The 22,476-nt window shown below is 35.8% G+C and overlaps 1 protein-coding gene across 5 annotated transcripts in view; it reads right to left on the reverse strand.

The window, feature by feature from the left end:
- The window catches only part of LOC142344731 (potassium channel subfamily T member 1-like), a 179,492-nt gene extending 166,886 nt beyond the window's left edge, over nt 1-12,606 (reverse strand). The window contains exon 1 of one of the 5 annotated variants that reach the window (XM_075396617.1): nt 8,414-8,556. In XM_075396617.1, coding sequence (XP_075252732.1) covers nt 8,414-8,495 — 82 coding nt within the window. In that variant the 5' untranslated portion in view covers nt 8,496-8,556. The other 4 variants (XM_075396619.1, XM_075396618.1, XM_075396620.1 and 1 more) reach the window with 4 other exon arrangements.
- Nucleotides 12,607-22,476: the final 9,870 nt, after the last annotated feature.

Here is a 22,476-nt window from a genome sequence, read left to right on the forward strand (position 1 = left end):
TAAATATTAACCCGCGAAATGATTAGGTAAATATTATAGTTTACCCTATTAGAAATGCTTTTAAAATGTTTAGAGTGTAATTATAAATATGGAAACATTTCTGTTTTAAAATATCATTATGAATCATGTCATAAAGATAAAAGTGTTAAATGTATGTGTGGTAATTTTATACTAAGTGTTATTTGGGCTAATAGTTTTTCTCCATGGGGTTGTTCTTTAAAAAATGAATCCAGTTCTAGTTCTAGTTCTAGTTCTAGCTCTAGTTCTGCTGGTTCTAGTTCTGGTTCTGGTTCTAGTTCTATCTATGACTCTAACTCTAACTCAGACTCTAACCCTAACCCTAACCCTAACCCTAACCCTAACCTTAACCTTAGCCCAGAAGTCTTAATTAGAAGTTGTAATAAATGTAATTATATAAAACCACTAACTGATTTTGATGAGACTAAGTATACATGTAGAAGTTGTACTTCAGCTAAATTTAATTTTCCATATTGTACTTCTGTTGTGAGATATGATGGGATAAGGGCTCATGTAAAGAAACAACATCCAGATGTAGAATTAACTAGAGGATTTAGTAGAAGCTTATTAGATAAAAGACAAAGTCCTAGAGCTGTAAGTCCTTTAGTCATTAGCCAAACTGAGGAAAGTTGTTGTTGTAACAAGACCGAAGGTCCCTCTTGTAAATATTATAATTTTAAAATATTTTTATCATTTTCTTTAATAATGGAATAAATATAGAAAAAGTAAAAGAAAATATAAATTTATTGAAGAGTATAGATAATTAAATAAAAGTATAAAAAAATAAAAAAAAAGTATCAAAAAAGAGTGATTCGCTCTTAAAGAGTGAAAAAGAGCGATCTCCCTACTCAGGAATCACCCCGAAAAGAGTGAATCGCTCTTAAAGAGTGATTCGCAAAATAATAGCAAATTTTTAAAAAATTTATAAAAGAGTTAAGCTGGTTTTTTGTTCAAGTTTTTCGCAAGTTGGTTTTACGTGCTATTTACACGGTCTTTCTAGTTATACTAGTACTGGGATACGTTCACTGGAGTCAGTGGGGATCTGCGAAGCAGTTTCACTGATAGAACCCGAACTATCCGTCTGATAATGGACAATTACCAGCTTAACTCTGTACTAGTGGTTTGCACTAAGTGAGACAAGAAATGATAGATTTAAAATATAAAAGAAGTGAATATAGAGTAGTGGATATATAAAGGGAATTAGAGTAATGTGTATATGGGTACCATCTCGCTGGCTCTATGCTGCGGAGGTACCCATATACACATTACTGGGGGGCTATAATGGGAAAGACCCGAAAAGTCGAGGTCATAGAAAAGTATGTGAAAATGTCTTTCAACAGAAAAAACGACAGAGCACCAATACAATCCAATTTCATTGGATTGTAGAAAACCTGTAGAATCGCAATACCAATCTTCGAATGGTGAAAAAAGGCAGTGCTCCAATACAATCCATTTTTTGGATTGTGAAAAACTTCGTCACGGTATTCTAGCTCAAAAGCTTTTGCTTGATTTAAACGTTATCTCATCAGTATAGGTCAATATCGACTTTACTGATATGTCTGCTGATATGGCATGATATGTCAGCAGGGAGTATCAATTAATGAATGGAATATCCATTAAAGCAATTTATCCCTTCCCTCAAACAATTTGGGTCCAAAAAGTTTTTTAACCGACCAGTTTCTAGGACAGTGGCCGGTTTTAGTATAGTTCCAGTCAGAAAATTCGATCAATTTTTCTTTAATTAGATTGAAGAAAAACTATCTTGCGGTCTGGAATGAAGTTCTATCAATCAAATTGAAATGATTTATCAATTCAACTTTATCCTAAAACAGGAAAACCTGAATGAAAATACAAAACTTAAACCAACCCTTTTATTGTCGTGCGCTTTCTCTCACTATGATACAAGATAAACAAACATAAATAGGACAACTTCAAATGTGTTATTAAATGTAAAGTGTAATAGAAGCTTACGTTTCTCTATCTCTACAGAAACTACCGTTAACTTAGTAGTTATAACCTAAAAGTTAAGAACAAGTTAGTACTTTTTAATGGTCAATGTTGGAATATGGAAGCATGTGGTGTGTGTTTATGGTAAATATCAAGTTGAACTGAATGAGCCAGGTGGAAAAATAAGGAAGTCTGCTAAGTGTGTTAGTATGTTTAGTCTGTCTTGTTTGTATAATCCGGCCATTGGAGGAAAGTTGCGAGCCAGCTGAAAGTAGCTCAAAGCATTTGCATACCACACTTAAACTTTTGTCTGAAGGTCCTTGTTTTGAAACACGAGAAGCTAATTTGTTTGTTTAGATAAGTTTCTAGGCAATCAAAACTCAAAGCAAAGAAAAATATTAGCGAAAAACAGTGATTTTTGAAACTGTTCTCCCCGTATCAACGTCACCCAAAAAGTCTTCCACCCCCTTCCAGAAAACCACTATAGAAGTAGAAAAAAACTTTAATATGTGAAATTTTGAGATTGAGTGGGTTCCGATAAAATGGTGAAAGAGTTTCACATGTCAGCTCAAAAACACGCACTAAAAGGTGTTATAATACTTTGGAGAGCTAATCTGAATATTGATAAAAAGTTGTATGACCCTTGGTCATAGTTTTTTATTCGGAGAAAAAAGTATTTAATGATAAAGTTCGAATTTTATTCTAAAAGCCAGATTTTATTTTATTCTAAAAATGATATTACCGTACCAAGTTTTCTTATTGATACACGAATTCGAAATGTATTGTTCCGAAAAAGTGTTTAAACTGAAGTTTCTCAGAAATCTTTTGAAAGTTGTGTTGTATTGTGAGTTATTGAAAACTTTCAATAAATTCTCGAGCGTTTGGATAAAAGATTGAATTACTTTCATGTATCAGATTTCACAAGCCACAAAAACTCTCTAATAGATACAAATAGTTAGGGAGTGCGCGACTATTCTTTTCAGACAATGTTTTATGGGCGAAAAGTTGTTTCAACACTTTTCTGGTTTTCATTTTCCATGTGCGGTTCTTTCTGGGCGTAATAGAAAACATTTGCCACTTTGTTGGTCTTCAGTCTGTTGGTCATAGTATTGTCAGAGCTGTTACAGGTTGAAATATAATGATAAAGTTTTGCAATGTCTCAGCAAAGTTCCAATTTTGACTCTGAAGATAAATTTAGGGCAGTAACTGGAGTTGAGAAAAATCAACTATCTTTTATAAACAGTGAACAGAGAGTTTATTTTTGTTTTCTAACTTTTTTCATTCAATACGTGAAAAGGTATTTTTATCCAAGAATTTCAAGGATCTCATTGTTGGCTGCCGACCTTTAGTTGTTTACTTTTTCAACAATTCTAAGATAAACATTTTGGTTTCTGCTTTTGTAATTTGCTGCGTAAAATCAAATATCATTTTTTTACCAAATATTTTTTGAAATATTACTGAACCTGAGTGCAACTTAAAGGAATAACTGCTCTCTGCTTTCGTCATTCAGCGAACACGATGGCTGTCATATTTTAAGGGAATCATCAGTATTTCCAAAACTTCAAACCATAAAACATTTTATAGATCACTTTCTTTTCAATTTTTTTTCAAACTAAAACTGGTATCATAGAGGATTGAGGGACTTAGTAGAAAACCGAATATAATGTTCAAAGACCGCAAATAATTTAAACATTTTACACTCACAATATAAACTGATTGCGTGCAAAATAATTATTTCAAAACAAAAATTGATTGTAATCTCTTTTAATATCTTTAGTTCAAGACAGAAGAAATAAAAAATTGGCTAGAGTATTTTCTTCCCTTTGACTTCTGAAAGTCTTCGTGTAAATTGTTTTTTTGTTGTTTATTTAAGTTTTTTGTCTCCCAGACGATAATTGATGAATTAGAAGCTGTTTTTTGGTTTTTTCACTTTCTGTGGGCGGTTCTTCCTGGGTGTAATAGGATACCTTTAGCCGGCTTTTGGTTTTCGGTCGGTTAGGGTCTACTACTGTTGTCAGAGTTCTTACAAGTTGAGATTGAACCATTAATCTTTCAGCAACTACAATTCCGATTTTGACTTTGAAAATAATTTTAGGACGATAATTAGAATTGGGTAAAATTATTTATCTTCTAAAAATACAATGAGAAGAGTTTATTTTCGTGTCTTCTAACTCTTTTCGTTCAATACGTGAAAATGAACTTTTTATGCCAAGATTTCGAGGATCTCATTGTTGGCTGCGCCAAGTTCAGTTGTTTTCCACAAAACGAAGAAAAACCTTTATGGTTTCTGCGTCTGTAATTTGAAGACCAGAATCAGAAATCATTTTTTTCAGCTAAAATGTTAGGAACAGCGCTGAACCTATTTCTTAAGTGGAACTTAACTGTGAAAATGGTTTCTGTTTTTATCAATTTAGAGAAAATGAAGGCTGTAATCTTTCCAAGAATTCATCTGATTCCCAAAACTTCATATGGAAAACGTTTTATAGATCAATTTCCTAGTCTTTTTTAAAGTTTTTGTCAAAACTAAAACTGATGTTACTGTGTAGCGAGGAGAACACCGAACACAGGTTTCAAAATTTTCTGTCAATTGAACAATTTGCATTTACAATATAGACTTATCTTGTGCACGAAAATTTTTTCCAAAAAACTGATGGTAATCCCCTTCTCTTTATCCTTAATTTGAGACGAAAGGCGTAAATTATTTAACAAGAACATTTGATTCCCCCTAACATGGTGGAAATTTTTGATATTTCTGTTCTTAGATATTTATTTATGGTTTTTTTTCGGCGCACTGAAAATAGTTCGCTTGTTTTCATTAAAGAATAATTTCCAGAAAACAATTGCGTTGGTCAAGGTCGTATTTATAAACAGAATTATTTTAGTTTCTAACCACAGTTTGCCCAAAATCGAATCTCTTTGTTATAGCAGACTAGCATTCTGACTTTGCTTCACGTACGAACTTCGATATCTTTTTAATCAGAACTATTACGATAGCAGAACCAACTCAATTTTTTTTATTGATTCACGCATTCTTTTGACCTCTTTTTTACCAATCATTTTTTTAAACTTTAATGCGAAGAGAGAGAAGTGGATCCCGAGCTGAATCGTTGAAATAATTGCAAATAGAAGTTGTTTTAACTGCTACCTTTTCTAATCTGATAAGTTTTTTTGTTCTGTTTTTCAGTTTCGCTTAGATAGGAAACCAAATGGGTTTATTCGGACCTTACATGGTTAAAATTTGCAAAAAAGCATTTATCGATTTTGTGTTGATGCTTGATTTTTGCAATAACATGGAGGTTCTAACAAGGAGGCTCCGTAATGTGCGTACACAAAAAATGTTCCGACCCCGCTCATCCACATTCTTGATTTAATTGGCTGCCAAATGATGAAGAGATAGAACATTTTCAAAAATTCAAGTATTGTGTTAACCGAAACTGTGCTACAAATCGACTAAAAAATCTTTAAAAAAATGACGAAACTCAAGAAACCAAAGATGTTTTTGAAAACAAATATTTTCAAAAGTCAAAACAGGCTTAAGACTTCAACAAACAGCAATGCATTAAGATGTTTTTCCTCAGGAAGCGAATTGGGCCCGCTAATAATGAGACAAAGTCAAGACCACACAAAATAACAACAAATAGATAAAGAAGCCAAAACTTCAAACAATTTTTACTAGATCACACTGTTCAAGGCTGTATTATTAAAAAAAAATTTTACAAGAATTTTAAATTGTCACTTTCTCCTCATGTTATCATCAAAGAGTCCTTTTTGTAAAAGGACTACGTAGACATGACAACAAAAAGCAAACCAAAGTTGAACAGTATAGAAATCTCGAAAACTTTTTGTGAAATTAATTGTGGAAGCAATAAGTTACAGTGTATAGCCATGCGCAAAAAAATGATTCAATCAGCAACAATAGTTGAGATTTCTAATTAGAGAGATTGAGGTACATGGTTAAGAAAATGAAAGTAAAAAGGAAACAGTTGAAAAAAATTTTTTAAAGTTCATTTTGTAAGTCATTAAAACAAAGAGCTATAAAACGAAATCTTTAACTAGGTTGAGTTATACGTCCTGGTGAAGCAGTTGAGACTTATCGATATTAGGTAGAAGGCATACAACAACAAAACGAAACGCAAATACAGGCAAAAAAAATTCATCAAATTTTGCGAGATAACTAAGTTTGAGCCCAAAAAGCATAAACTACATAACAAAAACAATCAACATATCCGGAAAAGTTTTTTACAACGCTGTGCACTTCCCCTACTATGCTTTCTTTCAATTGGACTTGTCAATAATGCGATAATTTGACAAGGAAAAAAATGAACTCATAAAATACGCAATTATACTTAAAAAAAATTGAAAACGCGTAGTATCAAAACAAAGAGACCATAAGTTGAACATAAAACCGTTGAGTAAATTAGTTTATAACCTACAGGAAATTGGTTTTTGTTTGCTTTTACTGACACTGCACCTGAAGTTGAGAAAAATAAGATAAAATAGTGGAAAAGTTCAAAAATTAACAGATGATTTCTTAAAACAAATATATTAACCTAAGTCATAACAGACAATAGATAGCAATTTCAAGAATTCTCTAGGTTCATTTATAATTCCTCAGAGATTACTGGATCATTGATTGGGGACAATAGGTCATTGGGCCACAAAATTAAAACAAATGGAAGCAAAAATATCCGTAAACTTTTTACAAAAACAATTGGTCAAAGCCACAAAAACCATGAGCTTAACTATGAAACTGTAAAATAATCTCAATGGGCTTTGTTTATTGTAAATAGTATCTGTCAATTATTGAGCCCTGATTTTTAATTCTTGTCAGTAATTCACATAAAAAAACATTTACATAGCGGATATATTTTGAAGAAAAAAAGGTCGCGCCCCAATAAAATCTGGAAAACTTTTATCGTAAGGATCCATGGCGAGATCAAGATCAGTCCAGATATTGCTGCACGTCTAACAAAATACTCATTCGTTCAAAAGGTTGCGAAATATATCAATTGAGTTACAAAATTTTTTATTTTGTCAAAAATAAAAATGCATTATCTATATATATCGAGTATAAATTTGCAAAATTTTTGCAAAACTATAATTCCAGAAGACTCTCGAAGCCAGCGCGTGTACAACTAGCTTGTTTGTCAGCTTAAAGAGAATATGGCTGCAGTTTTAAAGCAAAAATTTAAATTTAAATTTAAAGCAAGTGGGCCAAACAACAAATTTGCTCCCAAATTTAGTCCCGAAAAAAGTCTTAATTTTGAAAAATTTAGCCCAAATTCCAGCCAACAAACTCAAATCAAACAATTGAGCAAACCTCCTCTATCTTTAGAGATAAAATGAATAACACTACAGTTATCAATTTTAACATATTTTAGCAAAATTCACGAAAATTTGGTCAAAAATAACGAAAATGTGAATGGAAACAGCTGAATTACGTCTATTATTCACAAAACTTTAAACCTCGATAACTCCCTATAAAAAAAATGAAAAATTCTTATTAATTCCATATTCTACGCTGGAGGGGCTTTTTAATGACACCACTCACAACTCTCTACGACGATTATATCGATCGGCCAAAATTGTCTAAACAAAGAGAAACCCATTTGAGTTTATAGTTCCTCCCCCATTAAAGCAACAAATAGATGTGTTTGAACGAATATAAGGGGATAGTGTAACGCAAATGATCGTTTTGGTTGCCTAAAGTACCAGACATCAAACTTGTATTTCAACTAAATTTCTATTCGATTTTTACTTTCGGGGTTTATGCAATGGGGTAGGCATTCAAAAATTACGTGTCACAGAAATCAAAAAATATCTCTTATTTGTACAACTTTTCTATGGGACCAAAGGAATCGTTTATCCTCTTTGTATGAGTGCCACGAAACTGAACACTATCTTAGTATGTATGAGGTCTAAGAATTCGTAACACTTTTTTCTCCTCGTCATCAATTAAAATCTAAAATCACTAAAGAGATTCGGCATTAACTCATAACTCAAAACTAATACTCGCTCTGCATTTGCTCAAAAGTAATTCAGGCAAATTTTGACTTTATTATACAATTGTATGAGACAAAGTATTCCTGTGATTCTAAAAATGTTTTCAGTTTTCCTCATCTCTAATTTAGTTCCCTGTATGATTACCAGGATGTCTTATGTGATCCCTGTGTGACACCTGAATGATTACCTGAATGGTTCAAAGTTTTTGGATGGTCGTCAACCCAGGTTACTGAGGACTTCGTTATAACAATTTCAGATAAATAAAGGTTCCCAAACAAAACAATAATTTTGCACGTAAAATTGGTACTAATGAACAAATCTGTCTTGAAAATAGCCGGAGCCCTTAGACTTAAGAGAGGCTGAGCTAAAATAAATGTCTTCTGAATAAATTCGAACAAACATCGGTAAAAAACTGAAAACAACAAAGTGAATAGTTGAAACTCACCTCTCCAATGAGGTGGTAAGAACTTGGAATATCTGTAGAGAACTGCTTGAGTTGCGTATGAGTGTTTTCGTTCTCTGCTCATTAATTATAAACAACTGAACCATTCAAGGGCATACATATGTCAATACTCCTCTGATCCAGGCATTTACTAACCAATAATTCTGCTCTCTGCACCATTCGGTTAATAATTCAAACAAAAAACAGAGTGAAAACTTCAGCAAAGTTTATAAGTAGATCAAGTTATAAATTTTTCGTAGTTAAATTATATATGAAAATTGAAGGAAGTCAAAGAAAAAATGCCATTACAAATTCGAGATCTCTTTCGCTTATTAATACCGAATATTGCAAATATAAATTACATTCAGTTGAGATTAAAAAAAGTTCGGTCGGGATTATACCGTGAACAATGAACGAGTAGCGATAAAACTTGCGCTTCGATTTTTAGCAAAAAGGAGGCAAATTAATAATTAAAACCAAAAGTGAGTGTATTTTTTCTCATTTAGCAGGTGGTGCTAAAACATATATCATCAAGTTTCACTTCATTGTTTAGAAATGTTTATGGCCTTTTTCCAGGCCCAGGATGGCTTAATGGTGTAAAAAATAGCCGTGGGGGAGGGGGAGGTAATTGAGTTTGTTCACGTTTACCTTCTGTCAAATTGATGGATTACTTTGAAGTATACGAATGAATAATAGAGATAGCCGGTATTTGTTTTGGTAACGTGAATCAATGTTTTAACAATTTGCCACGCAACATACTAAAGATATGGATTTGAAAAAGAGAAATATGTAAACATGTGTTTTTTCTAAAATCCACAGACGTGATTAAAAATTTAAACATTTGATACGCATGATTAATTTTAAAGGAAATTGCCTTCAGCATCTACTCAGCATTGCTCGTGTAAGCTTATCTTAGCCATGTTTTGGTTGATGAAGGTATTTTTTGTTCAACCTCTGCTCTATCAATAAAATAAACCACCCACTTGAGCCCCGCGCAAAAAAAAACAGTTATTGATTGTATTTAGACTACAGGCTTTGGAGGGCGCAATTGAACAGACTTGGAGAGGTTACTATAATGTCTGATGAAATTTTTGTTGGGGTCAATGAAACTTGTAGGTTTAAAAAAGATGCAAATATCTATCACCTGAGAACCAAATTAATTTTTACAGTTTACCTTTAGTTGACAGAGAAAAGGCAGAAAAAATAAGTTAAAAATCTTTCTGGTGAAAAACAATAAAGTCTATCAAGTTGAGCATTAACGTGTGAGAAATCTGTTATATTTCTAACAGACTGAAAATGAAAATTACTGACATATGCTAACAAAGCGATTATCAGTCTGTGAATAAATTGAAGCCCAGTAACAACGTTAGAGCAGAGACTGATTTCAATTACAGAGCAGGAAGTCGATAATCATTTCAGTTGGCAAAAGTAGACAATTTCATGTATCTCACAAAGTAGATACACAAATCGTGATAAATATAATCTGGCAGAAATGTCAGTGTTGCCATTAGCAGAACGGAGAAATTCATAACAACACAAAGGTTTCCCCAATTTCAAGCTGTGCAAAAATTTTTGTCACAAAATATTTATAAGAGTTAAGACCCTTATTAATTTTCTTAAGGATGATAACTCGGCTATAGCTACATATTTTTGTAGATTTAAAGGAAAGATTCTATTCAACCTTCTGGTATGATTACAAATTCAATATAAAAGTTGCTGCCGTGTCTTTGATTCTCTTAAATGGTTACCGGTAGTAAGGCTGGAGGCGACTAGAACAAATGCTGCTACTTTTTTAGATTCAAATACCAGAATGTCAGTTTACATTTGTTTATTTGTTCAAGGTCTTTCAACTTGACCCTTATTTTCCCGATTATGACTGATCGCTGTAAAAACTACAAGATAAGAACATCCTCCAAAATGGCAAATATTCCAAAGGAACTTCTGAGCTGATTAAACACTTTTTGAGACCTTCCAGGACAAATTTCGTGAAAAAATGAAACTGAACGGCTGTCTTGTAGCATATAATACGACGGAGGGTTATGGCTAATGATTCTTGAAAGTGCGTAACGATCGAGCTCTTGTTTTGTCCTGGCAAATAACTTTTCTCTAAGCGAAGACGCTTCCCAAGTTATAGTTGCTTGTATTTTACTTAAAAAAATGAGAAAGACAAATTTGAAATGCTTAACCATTATTAATTACTATTTCCAACAAATAAAGACCCTGAAAAACTGTCAGTTTGAGGGAGGGGGAGGAGGGGGGGCATTACCCGTGTTATCTGAGGACCCGGGTCGAGATGTCAGCGCCGTTTCAACGCATTATTTTGAAAGAAATGCGCTGAATGTGCTAAAGTTATGTAAGAAATGCGTTATGATGAGCTGAAACTCGCTGATTTTTCAAATTTTTAAGAGGAAAAAATTTTACATAATTTGCCGCTGAAATCGGCTAAAAATTTATAAAAAATGTATTTAAATTTCAGCGCATTTCTTAAAATCATTTAGCGGTCTTAAATGCTTTTTGACACCGCTTCTTAAATTGTCAACCATTTAAACTACTCTTACATTAACGGTAAACATTATCTAAAAAATGGGCTGAAAAGCGTTGAAAATATCTCAGAAATGCGCTGAATTTTCAGCACACTTCTTACATAATTTCAGCGCATTTCTTCATAAACTGTCTATTAATATAAAATCAAATTAAATATGAAGAAATTAAGGAATCAATGGCGAAATGGATAAAGTGAAGGCTACGGCACCAAAGGGGTTAGCAGGGTTCGGTTCTCAGTGATACCTATTTTTTGAAAACTCAGTGGTTTTCAGCGGGTTTCTTGCAAAGTTTCAGCGCATTTCATCACATTTCAGCGCATTTTTATGTAAGGTTTTTTGAAAAATCAGCGCATTTCAGCGCATTTCATACATAATTTTTCTCGACCCGGGGAGAGGGCATTACCCAGCTTTACCGTTCCGTAATGCCAACGTGAGAATTTCATCAAATAGAAAAACGTTTTTAGCAGGGAACTATCATTAATAATTCGTCTCTCTACATATTTTTTGCCTTTTTTACTTTTTTTAGAGTATACACTCTAGTGAATATGTTGTGATCATAAGATGGAGCTTGAAATGATAGCATGGAGCTTGAAATCTTATGAGCATCCATATGATATAAGATAGCTTAGTAAGACTCTCGCAATGTGGACCAGTTGGGAGAGCACAGGATTGCAATCAATTAAGAGATTGTGGTGTCGCAACACGCAAAGGTCCCAAACTGTGCTCTCACTATAATGGTGTTGACATAGAATCAACGTAACGAGCAAAGAGTGCTCTAATAACTTTAAGGATCTATGTGCAGTAAAACCGCGTTATCCATAAATTGAACAAAACTCTCGAGAGAGATTTGAAATATTGGAGTTTCAAAACTCACCTTCTTAAAATGACATTCCTCCAATTGCAATAGTCCAAACCAGAAGTGATAAACAGTTTACTGCGAAAATCATGGCTAGCAATTTATTAAACTAAAACCTGCCGGCAGATTTCACTTTACTACTAGTAAACGAAATTTAAATAAGGTGAAATACTCCAAATTAAACAAACTGAAACTTCAAAGCTACTTTATTAGCAGATAAATGCAAATTTTTTAGATTGAAACTTCATGAAAAATAGAGATCAATGTTGATCGCTTTCCGATTTGAATAATATGTATAATACTAAACTTTGATCATATTCGTAGCCGTCAAAGATGATTTGTTTTGACGATATTTTGAACGAGCACTCAAATTTCTGTTCATTGTGAAAAAAAAAATGGGAATAATTCATCTGGAAAACATGTTTTATTGAAAGCAAGTTTATTAAAAATTGATAACCGAAAGAATTATCTGTCTTGAACTCAAATACGCACTCGTATCAAACTGCACAGTCGAATAAACAAAGTCGAATGTATGTGTTTTTAAGTTAATACCATTCAAACATAACATACATGCAAGCATTCTAATTAAATATTTGTAGATTGGCGTCAGAATGAAGATTTAATATTCAACAATATCATTTTCATTTGCTTAATATAGAGAATTTGTCCAGTTGATTTTTTATTGCTCTTCTTTTCACCATTAAAACTGTAAAGACCATACACTAAAGCGTTCTTGTTCACTAAACATTGAAAAGCTTGAGAGCAAACATGAACAAGAATTGTGGTAAAAAGTGCAAAACTGCGGATTAATTTTGGTGAAATATTCATCCGTCGAGCGGTCATTTGTAGCAAGTAATTGTGAAAGACTATTTTAACTAAAATCAAAAGTAAAAATGTGTAATGGTAGTACCCTGAAAGTGTATATACGTATTCAGTTGCTGTATCTGAATTAAAGTAGATTCAATATCAAGGCAACAATTACAAAACATTCTTCACAATCTTTTAATGTACTTCACGTTTAGCCAACGGCTCTTATTTTCCATACATCAAACACTGTTGACCAGGTTTCGATTTAAACCAAAATATTTAAAGCAAAATCTGCTGCATTAAACCTTATTCGGGTAAAAGATTTAAACGCGCGGGCTGGGGTGGGGGGGGGGGGGGCTTTAATTCAGCACCGCACACAGGGGACTGCTACTTTCCCATTACGTTGTTACAGAGACGGCATTTCCTGCTATAGAGCAATGATTTGTGATTTGTGGAATTGTACATTAAAATAGTCTGCATTTACCATTTATGTCTTTCTGCAATGATCTTTCACATCTGACTAAGTAAAATTAGTATTTTATCATCAAATAGCACGCCGTATGCAATTATAGGGTAATGTTACACAATGAGTTAAAATGTATGTACCTTTTGTTATCAATGTTAGGGGCCAATTACTGCTAATATAATAGAAGGGCTTTTCCGTCTACCAAGGAAATCGGAGGGAAATTGAGAGCTTCCTTTCTCTTCAGTTTATAATTGGATCTGCAAATCAGTGGGAAGTTCTTTTTTCAAAGTTTAAATTGATGCTCTAGACTACTACTTTTTGATTCAATGGGCTAGAAGTGCTAATATTAATAGGTATCTGCTAAATAGTAAATTCACAATTAACTTAGTTTTACTAATAATGTCCATTAATTGCAAAAGAATCAGTTTATATAATCACCCGTAGTTCATTAAGAAAGGCGTCCCACGTAATCGGCAATTCTCGTTTTTTTGTTTGCTGTCAAAACCAGTTAGGTATCCAATGTCAATTGATTTTCAAAATTGACCAGTTTCAATTTGCTTGCATTCTCATTGGAGAGTCAATGAGTATGTAATTATATCGAGCAAATCAAAATAGTCGAGTTCACAAAAAAACTTACTGTCTACTTGATAACAAGCAAGGAGTAGTAATTCTATAGATAGGAATCGAACGCGAAAACGAAAAATAATAATAACGTCTAAAATCACGATAAAGAGTTATCCAATATAGTTTTTTTCTGCAAATTTCTTAGACACCAGTCGCAAGTGATACAATATATAGAATTCATAGGCAGTTTTTTAAGAATTCGTTCACATTTCCGGTGGTATCGTAATCATTCAATACAGGCTGGGAAGATTTTACATCAAAAAATCTCACTGTAATAATAGTTATCTAGATTCATCAGTTTGAACCGAACATTGAATCTAAGCCACGTTTATTGGTGAATAATTTGGTCAAATTTTGTTATTTGAATCAGTTTGCCCTTGTCTTAATAATCTGGTAAGTTAAACGGTTTTTCTAACAATTCTAACAAGACTTTAGTTTGAACGAAACTCTAACACCTCCACTCAGCCTTGAGCTGATTGCGTAGAGTTCGTTCCCATCAAATCTGTTCTGAATGTTTCCATCTTCGATGTGGAAAAAGATTTCGTGAAGATATCAGCTACCCTTTTGTCGGTCAGAGCGTAATGAATCGAAATATTCCCATTGTCCCTCGCAAATGACTTGAAATTTTGTCTCAAGGTGATTGCTCTGCTTGTGCATGACTGGGTTTTGGCACAATTTGATACACATCTGGTTGTCCTCTGTTGTTTCAGATACCATGTTTCTTGAACTGCAGCTGCCATGCTCTGATATTCCGCCTCTGGTGAAGAAAGAGCAACTGTGGCCTGCTTCTTGACATCCCAGTTGAATGTTGCGTCACGTCCATTGAGCTTGAAGTAATAGCCCGTCGTTGATTTTCTGCCGTTCACATCACCATACCAGTCTGCACCACTTTCTCCACTAAATCAAAACTAAACTGTTTTGAGCAAGTAAGTTTCAAACCTTTTAAAGATTGAAGATATCGCAGAAATCATTATCTGCATAGCCATTGTTGATTGGTAGGTGTAATCATGTGTCTGGACAGAAAGTTGATTCTGAATATGATGTCTAGCCTCATCTGTTTGGCTAGATACAGAGGTGATCCAAACAAGCTCCTGTAGATACTTTGATCTACTTCTTCGCCTCCGTTCTGTGTTCTCTGAAGTTTCAATGTCAAGTCAGCTGGAGATCTTGAGGGTTTGCATTGATCCATTTGGAACAACTCAAACAAACTCTCTATCTACAGTTGTCGGTCGACAGTGAATTTGCTTTCTTTTCGATTTATCCTAAGACCACGAGGAAACCAGTGTAGTTTCCCTCTGTCATCCAAGTGGAAAGTTGCCTTGAGCGCTTTCTTGACATTAAAGATCACTGTCATGCTTCTGGATGGCCAACCATTTACCTGACCCCTCGATCATTAATCTCTAGCATTCAGAAGCATGACAGTGATCTCCAATGTCAAGAAAAAACTCGAGGCAACATTCAACTAAGACGACTGAGGGTGACTATACTGGTTTCTTGGTCTTAGGATCATTTGGCCTGGCCTCTATGATTTCGTCAACCCAGACCAAGATGAAGGTGTGACCCCATGTCTCTACTCTCACTAACACGCAATGATTCTTCCTGCTTCAGATTAATCCTTGTCTCGGTAGGAGGATTGCCAGGTCCTTATACCAGTTGTTAGCAGTCTGTTTCAAACCTTAAATTGATTTCTTCATTAGACATACTATCTTCTCTCAATCTGACGCTGTGACTTCTCCAGATACACTTTTTCCTCTATTAGCGAGGCCAAAAAAACTGTCTTGACATCAAACTGGCTCATCACATGACCCTGCTTTGTTGATAGTTAAAGAAGAATTCTGAATGCCTCTGGTTTACAGGTAAGAGCAAAAGTCTCAAAGTAGTGCAGTCCTTCCAATTGTTTGAAGCTCTTTACCAAATAGCTTGCTTGTAATTGTTGTCTTAAAAACTAGTTTTCAATTTCACTTTGCACACCCATTTGCCCGGTATGGCGTCCCTGTCTGTGGGTCGCCTCAATAGTTTCGTTCATTTGATTCATTGGTTCTTTCATTTCATTCATTAGTCATTTCATTCATTGCCTAGTTTCGCAGGTCCCAATAGTTATGTTTCTTGGCTTCGTCACCGGTTTTAGGCGCCACAATTTCAGCCTCAATCACATTAAGATGTGTACTGACTTCTTCAAAAATTTGCGGAACTTTCGTTACTGATGTCCCTCGTCTGGGCTCTGTCCTGTCCCCTTGCTCCAATCCTTTTTCAGTGAAGCCAAGTTTTTCCGACTGTGGGAAGTGTTCTTTTCCACTGTCATCCTTTAACTTGGAGTCTCATGGACTCCCTCTTATTTCATTAGATCCTTTAACCTGTTCTGATTCCTTGTCATCAAGCCATTTCGTCTCAATGTCGGTTACTGAGTGTCTATGTTTTCTGCATCATGCCACTCATCTTTTTTTTGGAAGAGATGTGCAATGTTTCTCTATGTTGCCATTGTCTTGATGACCATCAACTGTGTGCCAGATTCCGAGTTGCTGTAACCACCCAACTAATAGTTCGGGCGACTCTGTGTTGTCCGGGGTTGGGCCCACTACGAAGTCCTCGATAATCACATCTTGAATTGCCGCTACCTTGCGTGCGTTGGTTACGTACACCAGGTATTTGTTGTCTACTTCAGTGTAGCTTACGTTCTCTCCTTCCAGTGCCTTGTGTTCAATTTTTCCGACATCTCTGTCCCTCTTTCTCATGAAGACTGTACAGCAAAAAATAGTTAACTTACTAATTGAATGCTTAGGTTTTATACCCGGCATCAGCTTTGCTGGGCATTCTTTCTTTCCTCTCCTCACAACCAAGCTTCTGATCTTTGCTGGGTGAAGTATTTTTGCTCACAATATCATCTTGGTAACTCCGGAGTCAATCAGAAGGCATCTTGTCAGCACCAGCAAGGTTCTGTTGAACCTCTCACCTAACTCATTCTTGCGGCGTCTCTGGTAGGTTCTCCTTCTGTACAAATCCTGCGTCTAGCAGTTCATTTTGAGCAGTACTTAAATAAACTCCTTCACATCTTCTTGCCTCAGCTTCTTTGGCGTCCTCACACTCAGAACAAATTTCTTCAGGCTGGCAATTGCTTCAGTCTTTGCCTTAGGCAGCTCAAAAAATACAAATTTTGTGTACTAGTCTGGAAACACAATGCAGAACCGTAACCCTGACAGTGATTATAATCTGAAAGGTCCCATTGAATCTGTGGAAACTCTCTCTAGCTTATCTTCTGCTTGGGTCTTTGCTACTCTGAAACTGGATATTTTGTGATCATGGCCAATGCGCACAGATTGTATACGTCACCGCGTTCCCCAACTGTCTCTGGTGCATTCTTCACCACATCTGCTTGATACAAACGACCTTGTCATCCGTGCCACTTCCTTGCACTGTGAAGTTTCACGATGTTCGAACTAATCTTGAATTCTAGAATGCTGCATAATAAGTAAATTGAATCGTTTTCTTTGTGTTAGCTTCACCCGAGTTCCCTTCAGAAGTTCAAGCTCCCAAGTTTTAAGCAGTTAGTTTCTTTCTAGAAAGTGAAGCTATGTCCCCACTATGTGCATCTTGAGACTTCTGGGATGTTTGAAGAGTAGTCAAGCACACACAAATCATTCTTGAGTTCGAATTGGAATTCCCCATTGTTTGGGGTTATGGTGATCCTCACACCTCTACCCAACTCTATGGATGCTTCTCCATAGTGATTATTGACAACTGATTGAATGAGCGCAAAGTACTAGAATGCGTCGATGTTTGTCACTTTGTGATCTGCACAACCTCAGTCCACTAGCATGTCTGTTGTCGTCTACTCTGAAAGAGCTTTGCAGTATTCCTCGTTTGATGTAGCCAATGTTGGAGCCATTGCCACTGACTCATGATTGCCTCCATCTCTTTGCCTCTTGAATGCCCAGTCTAGGGGAATCTTTTCATCACACTTCATGCATTGTGCTTTCTCGTTCCTCCGGCAGCGCATGGCAAAGTCTCCAGAGATCCCACACCCAAAGCATTTTTTCAACTTCGATCCCTTCTTGATGTCACGTTTCACTGCCAGTGACACTGAACCATTTTGTACCTTGTGTCTCTGTACTGTGCTCTAATGGAAGTTCTGCAGTCTTTTCCTCAACTTTGTGAAATTTGTTTCCGGTTTGAAGCTTTCCTGTATAACAAAACTATCACAATTCTTTAGGAGGTCATTGAGAACAAAGGCGTTGAAGAGGGTATCTGAAGCTGCTGTTCCCTGCTTCATATGGCCTTGTGAGAATCTCCTGTTCTCGGATGAAAAAGCTGTCCAAATCCTCAGAGTTTTCGAGCTGCAGTAGAGCAAGCTGTGCCACCAACGTCACAACCGTCGGCGTCTCCAAACTCTGATATCCTCAAAACTTCCAAAACTTCCTAATATCTTCAAAATTTTCTGCAAAAACGTTCAAATTTTGCTCCCTTTTTGATGCCGTCATCTCCCACGCGGTGATGTCTCATCAGAATGAGGGTTGTTGCAACTAGAATCAGTGCCAGATGGTACCACACATTGTTTCTTTTCTCCCTGATGTCTCTAACTTCTTTATCAAATGATTCTTTCGGCACCATCTGGATCTTCTTTTTATTATCGCTGGCTCTTTAGCTAGTGGTGCAGTCTCATTGGACTGGCTCCTCTGTCCCAAATAGTTATTCGTAAATTCAATTTTTTTCTGCATCATCGCAGGTCTTGTGATCCCGTTTGAGAGTAATGTGCCTTTCGTCTCTAAGCAGGCAACTTCACTGTCTGTTGGTCCATGTCGTTTGAGCAGGCAAAAAAATTGTGAAAAGAAAAGGTACGAAGCAGAAAAGAATTATGACTGTCAAAAACAAATTTTTTTTTTAAGAAAAAATTTTATGACTAAAAAAATAATGGGCATTAACCAGTTGGCTTCTGGGTTTCGCAAGCGGAATGAAAAACAGAATAGTTTTTTTGTAATATGAGAGGCACAAAAAATGAAATTTTTCAGTAGAAGTTTTAGATTTGCAGTAGAGATCTGAGTATTGGATCAAGTTTTTGATTTGATTTTAGGGTTGAACCACGGCTCACAAATACGCTGTATATTTACTCATTATCAAAAGAAGTAAAGTTACAAAACTAATCCTAGCAGCGTGAATTATAGTGGGGTTCGAACCGAATACTCAATATGGTTAGCTTCTGCAAATTTCGTAGAAGTAAGTCGCATGAGGTACCATAAATGATACGCATTTCCCCTTTTCTAAACATTTCACCGTTCACTTTTCCGGTGGTATTATAATCATCCTATACATGATGGGATGATTTCACATCAAATAATCTCATTCTAATAATAATTATCTAGATTCAACAGTTTGAACCGATCGTTGATTCTAAGGACCGTTTATTGAAGATTCAAGTAAATTTTGTGATTTGACTCAATTTGCCCTTGTCTTAATAATCTGGTAGGTTAAACTTTTTTTCTAATGTTTCTAAACAAGTTGAAGACTATAGTTTGATCAAAAACCTAACAATAAATAATTTTACTAAACTAATGACGCTTGTTTTGATTATTAATGACTAAAAAATATCAGTTCTTAAGTCTATATTTTACTTCTCTTCTAAATATTTCAATGTTGCTTTTCTACATTGCTCAATTGAAATCTTTTTGTTGAAAAAAAATAAAAAAAAAATGGCAGTCATTATAAGTTTTTTAGCTTAAATTACCTAATCAGTCGACAAACTGTCTGAAATTTTGCAGGGAATGGTAATTCCAAAAAAAGGACCGCTGATAAAATTTAATTTAAAACCTTTTGGTATTTGAGTCGGCCATACTCTTGCAAAAATAGCAAAAAATTGACCAATTGTCCTGCAAAAGTCATATATTGTACTCTTCGCAGTTTTTTGTGATAACACTCATAACATTCTACGATGAATGTGTAGATCGGCTAAAATTGCCCACCATTAAGTGGGGTTAGAACAATAACTAACAAGCTTTTTTTCGATATACATTTAAGGAAATGTTTTTAGCTTAACGTTTTCATTAGTTTCCGATAAACTCTAAAGTTTGTTGAAAAACAAAACTGACAAGAATGGGATTATGGTGAATGACTCAAGTAGTTCCTTAGACCCGAGGGTCGCATACACTCCTATACGAGACATGGGAAATCTTCTATCAGAATTTTTAATAGGAAACTAAATAAAAATGCAGTGCTGAATTACCGTCTAATCTTCGCACAGACTAATGAGAGTAGAGATTCATGAGGAGCATTCTAACAGTAACAGAGTTGACAGATGTAGATTACATTACACCCTTACTCACGTTGAAGTTTACTTACATAATATCGTACATAAGTTATCTAGAACATTGCATAATCTTACAGGTTGTACCTGTTCGATATTACATCTGTTGTACCTGTTCGGTATTGCATAATCGAACAGGTACAACAGCAGACAATACGTGGCCACCACAGCGATGCTACCTCTGAGCTTAAATGAAACCGGTAATTAAAACGGGATTTTGCTGCTATTCATTGTAAGGGAGATCCGAGATACTTGTATGGCAAACAAGATATTGGCCTGCTTATTCCAATAGTTCTCATTGGAACTTCGGGAGGGCACCTCAGGGGTAATCCAGGGTGTAAAGTATGTGCTGGGTTATGGACTTTCGCAAGCGGAATAAAAGCGTTTTTAACTAAGTAAAAGAATTAATTTCTCAAAAATGAGAGAATAACAAAATGATATTTTACAGTAGAATTTAGAGATTTACAGGAGAGATCTGATTATTAGATCAAGATGGTGATTTGAATTTGGGGATGAAAAAGGACTCAAAAATCAGCTGTATATATACCCATTATCAGTGTGAAAAAGTCAAGATACAAAACTAATCTTAGCACCGTGATTTATAGTGGGGGTCGCAAAGGTTACCCAATATGGTTTGCTTCTGCAAATCAGTCGCAAAGGGAACCATAAATGGAATGCATTTGCACTTTTCTAAGAATTCATTCACACTTCCGGAGATATCATCATCATTTAATACATGCTGGGAAGATTTTACATCACATAATCTAACTCTAATAATAGTTATCTAGATTCACCAATTTGAACCGAATATTGATTCTCAGCACCATTTCTTGACGATTCATTTATATAATTTCTTTGATCAAAATCAAATTGCTTGTCTTTCTAATCTGGTAAGTCAAACTTTCTTTCTAATTCTCACTAAGTTTAAGACTATAGTTTGATCGAAATTCTAACACCCCCACTCAGACTTGAGCTGATTGCGTAGAGTCTGTTCCCATTAAAACTGCTCTGAATGTTTCCACTTTCGAAACGGGTAAGGACTTTGTGAAGATGTCCGCTGCCATTTTGTCTGTAGGAACGTAATGAATTGAAATAGTCCCATCCTCCGTCTTGTCCCGGATGAAGTGAAACTTTGTTTCGATGTGCTTGCTCCTTTTGTGCATGACTGGGTTTTGGCAGAGTCTGATACAACTTTGGTTGTCTTCTCCAATTGCTATTGGACGTTTCTGTTGGATGCCAAAATCCTCTAGAAGTTGTTTCAGGTAAAGTGCTTCCTGAACTGCTGCTGCCATGCCCTGATATTCTGCTTCTGATGAAGAAAGAGCAACTGTGGCCTGCTTCTTGACACCCCAGCTGAGTGCTGCGCCACGTCCGTTGAGCTTGAAGTAATAGCCCGTTGTTGATTTTCTGTCGTTCACGTCTCCAGAACAGTCTGCATCACTTTCCCCCACTAAATCATAACTAGCCTCTTTTGTGTAAGTAAGTTTTAAACCTTTTGAACCTTGAAGATTTCGCAGAAGTCGTTTTCCGCACATCCAGTGTTGATTGGTAGGAGCATTCATGTGTCTGGACAGAATGTTGACTGTGAACATGATGTCTGGCCTCGTCTGTTTGGCCAGATACAGAAGTGATCCAACCAAGCTTCTGTAGATCCTCTGGTCCACTTCTTCGTCTCCGTTCTGTGCTGTCTGAAGTTTCAAATTCAAATCAGCTGGAGTTCTTGAGGGTTTGCATTGATCCATTTGAAACCGCTCAAGCATTGTTTCTATGTAGCGTTCTTGGTCGACTGTGACTTTGCCCTCTTCTCGTCTGATTCTTAGACCCAGAAACCAGTGTAGTCTCCCTCTGTCTTCCATGTGAAAGGTTGCTTCTAGTGCCTTCTTGACATCAGAGACCACTGTCATACTTCTTGATGCTACTATGATGTCGTCAACCCAGACCAAGATGAAGGTGTGATCCTCTGCTTCTGATCTTGCGAACAAGCAGTGATCGTTCCTGCTTCTGGTGAACCCCTGTCTCAGTAGGAAGTTTGCCAGCTCTTTGTACCAGTTGTTAGCAGCCTGTTTCAAACCATAAATTGATTTATTTAGTCGACATACTAACTTCTCCCCATCTGATCCGCGTTTTACAAACTCCTGTGGCTGTTCCAGATACACTTCTTCCTCGATTGGTGAGTGCAGGAAAGCAGTCTTGACATCAAATTGGTGCATCACATGGCCCTGCTTCGCTGATAGCTGAAGTAGAATCCTGAATGTCTCTGGCTTACAGGTAGGCGCAAAAGTCTCAAAGTAGTCCAGTCCTTCCACTTGTTTGAAGCCTTTCGCCACATAGCGCGCTTTGTATTTGTCCACTTGACCACTGGGTCCCAATTTCACTTTGTAAACCCATTTGCCCGGTATGACGTCCCTGTCTGTGGGTGGTCTCACTAGGTTCCAAGTCTCGTTGTCTTGGAGTGCCTTGACCTCGTCTTTCATTGCC

Source organism: Convolutriloba macropyga, chromosome 8 (assembly GCF_964194025.1).
Source record: "Convolutriloba macropyga chromosome 8, txConMacr16.3, whole genome shotgun sequence".
Classification (NCBI taxonomy): Eukaryota; Metazoa; Xenacoelomorpha; order Acoela; family Convolutidae; genus Convolutriloba; species Convolutriloba macropyga.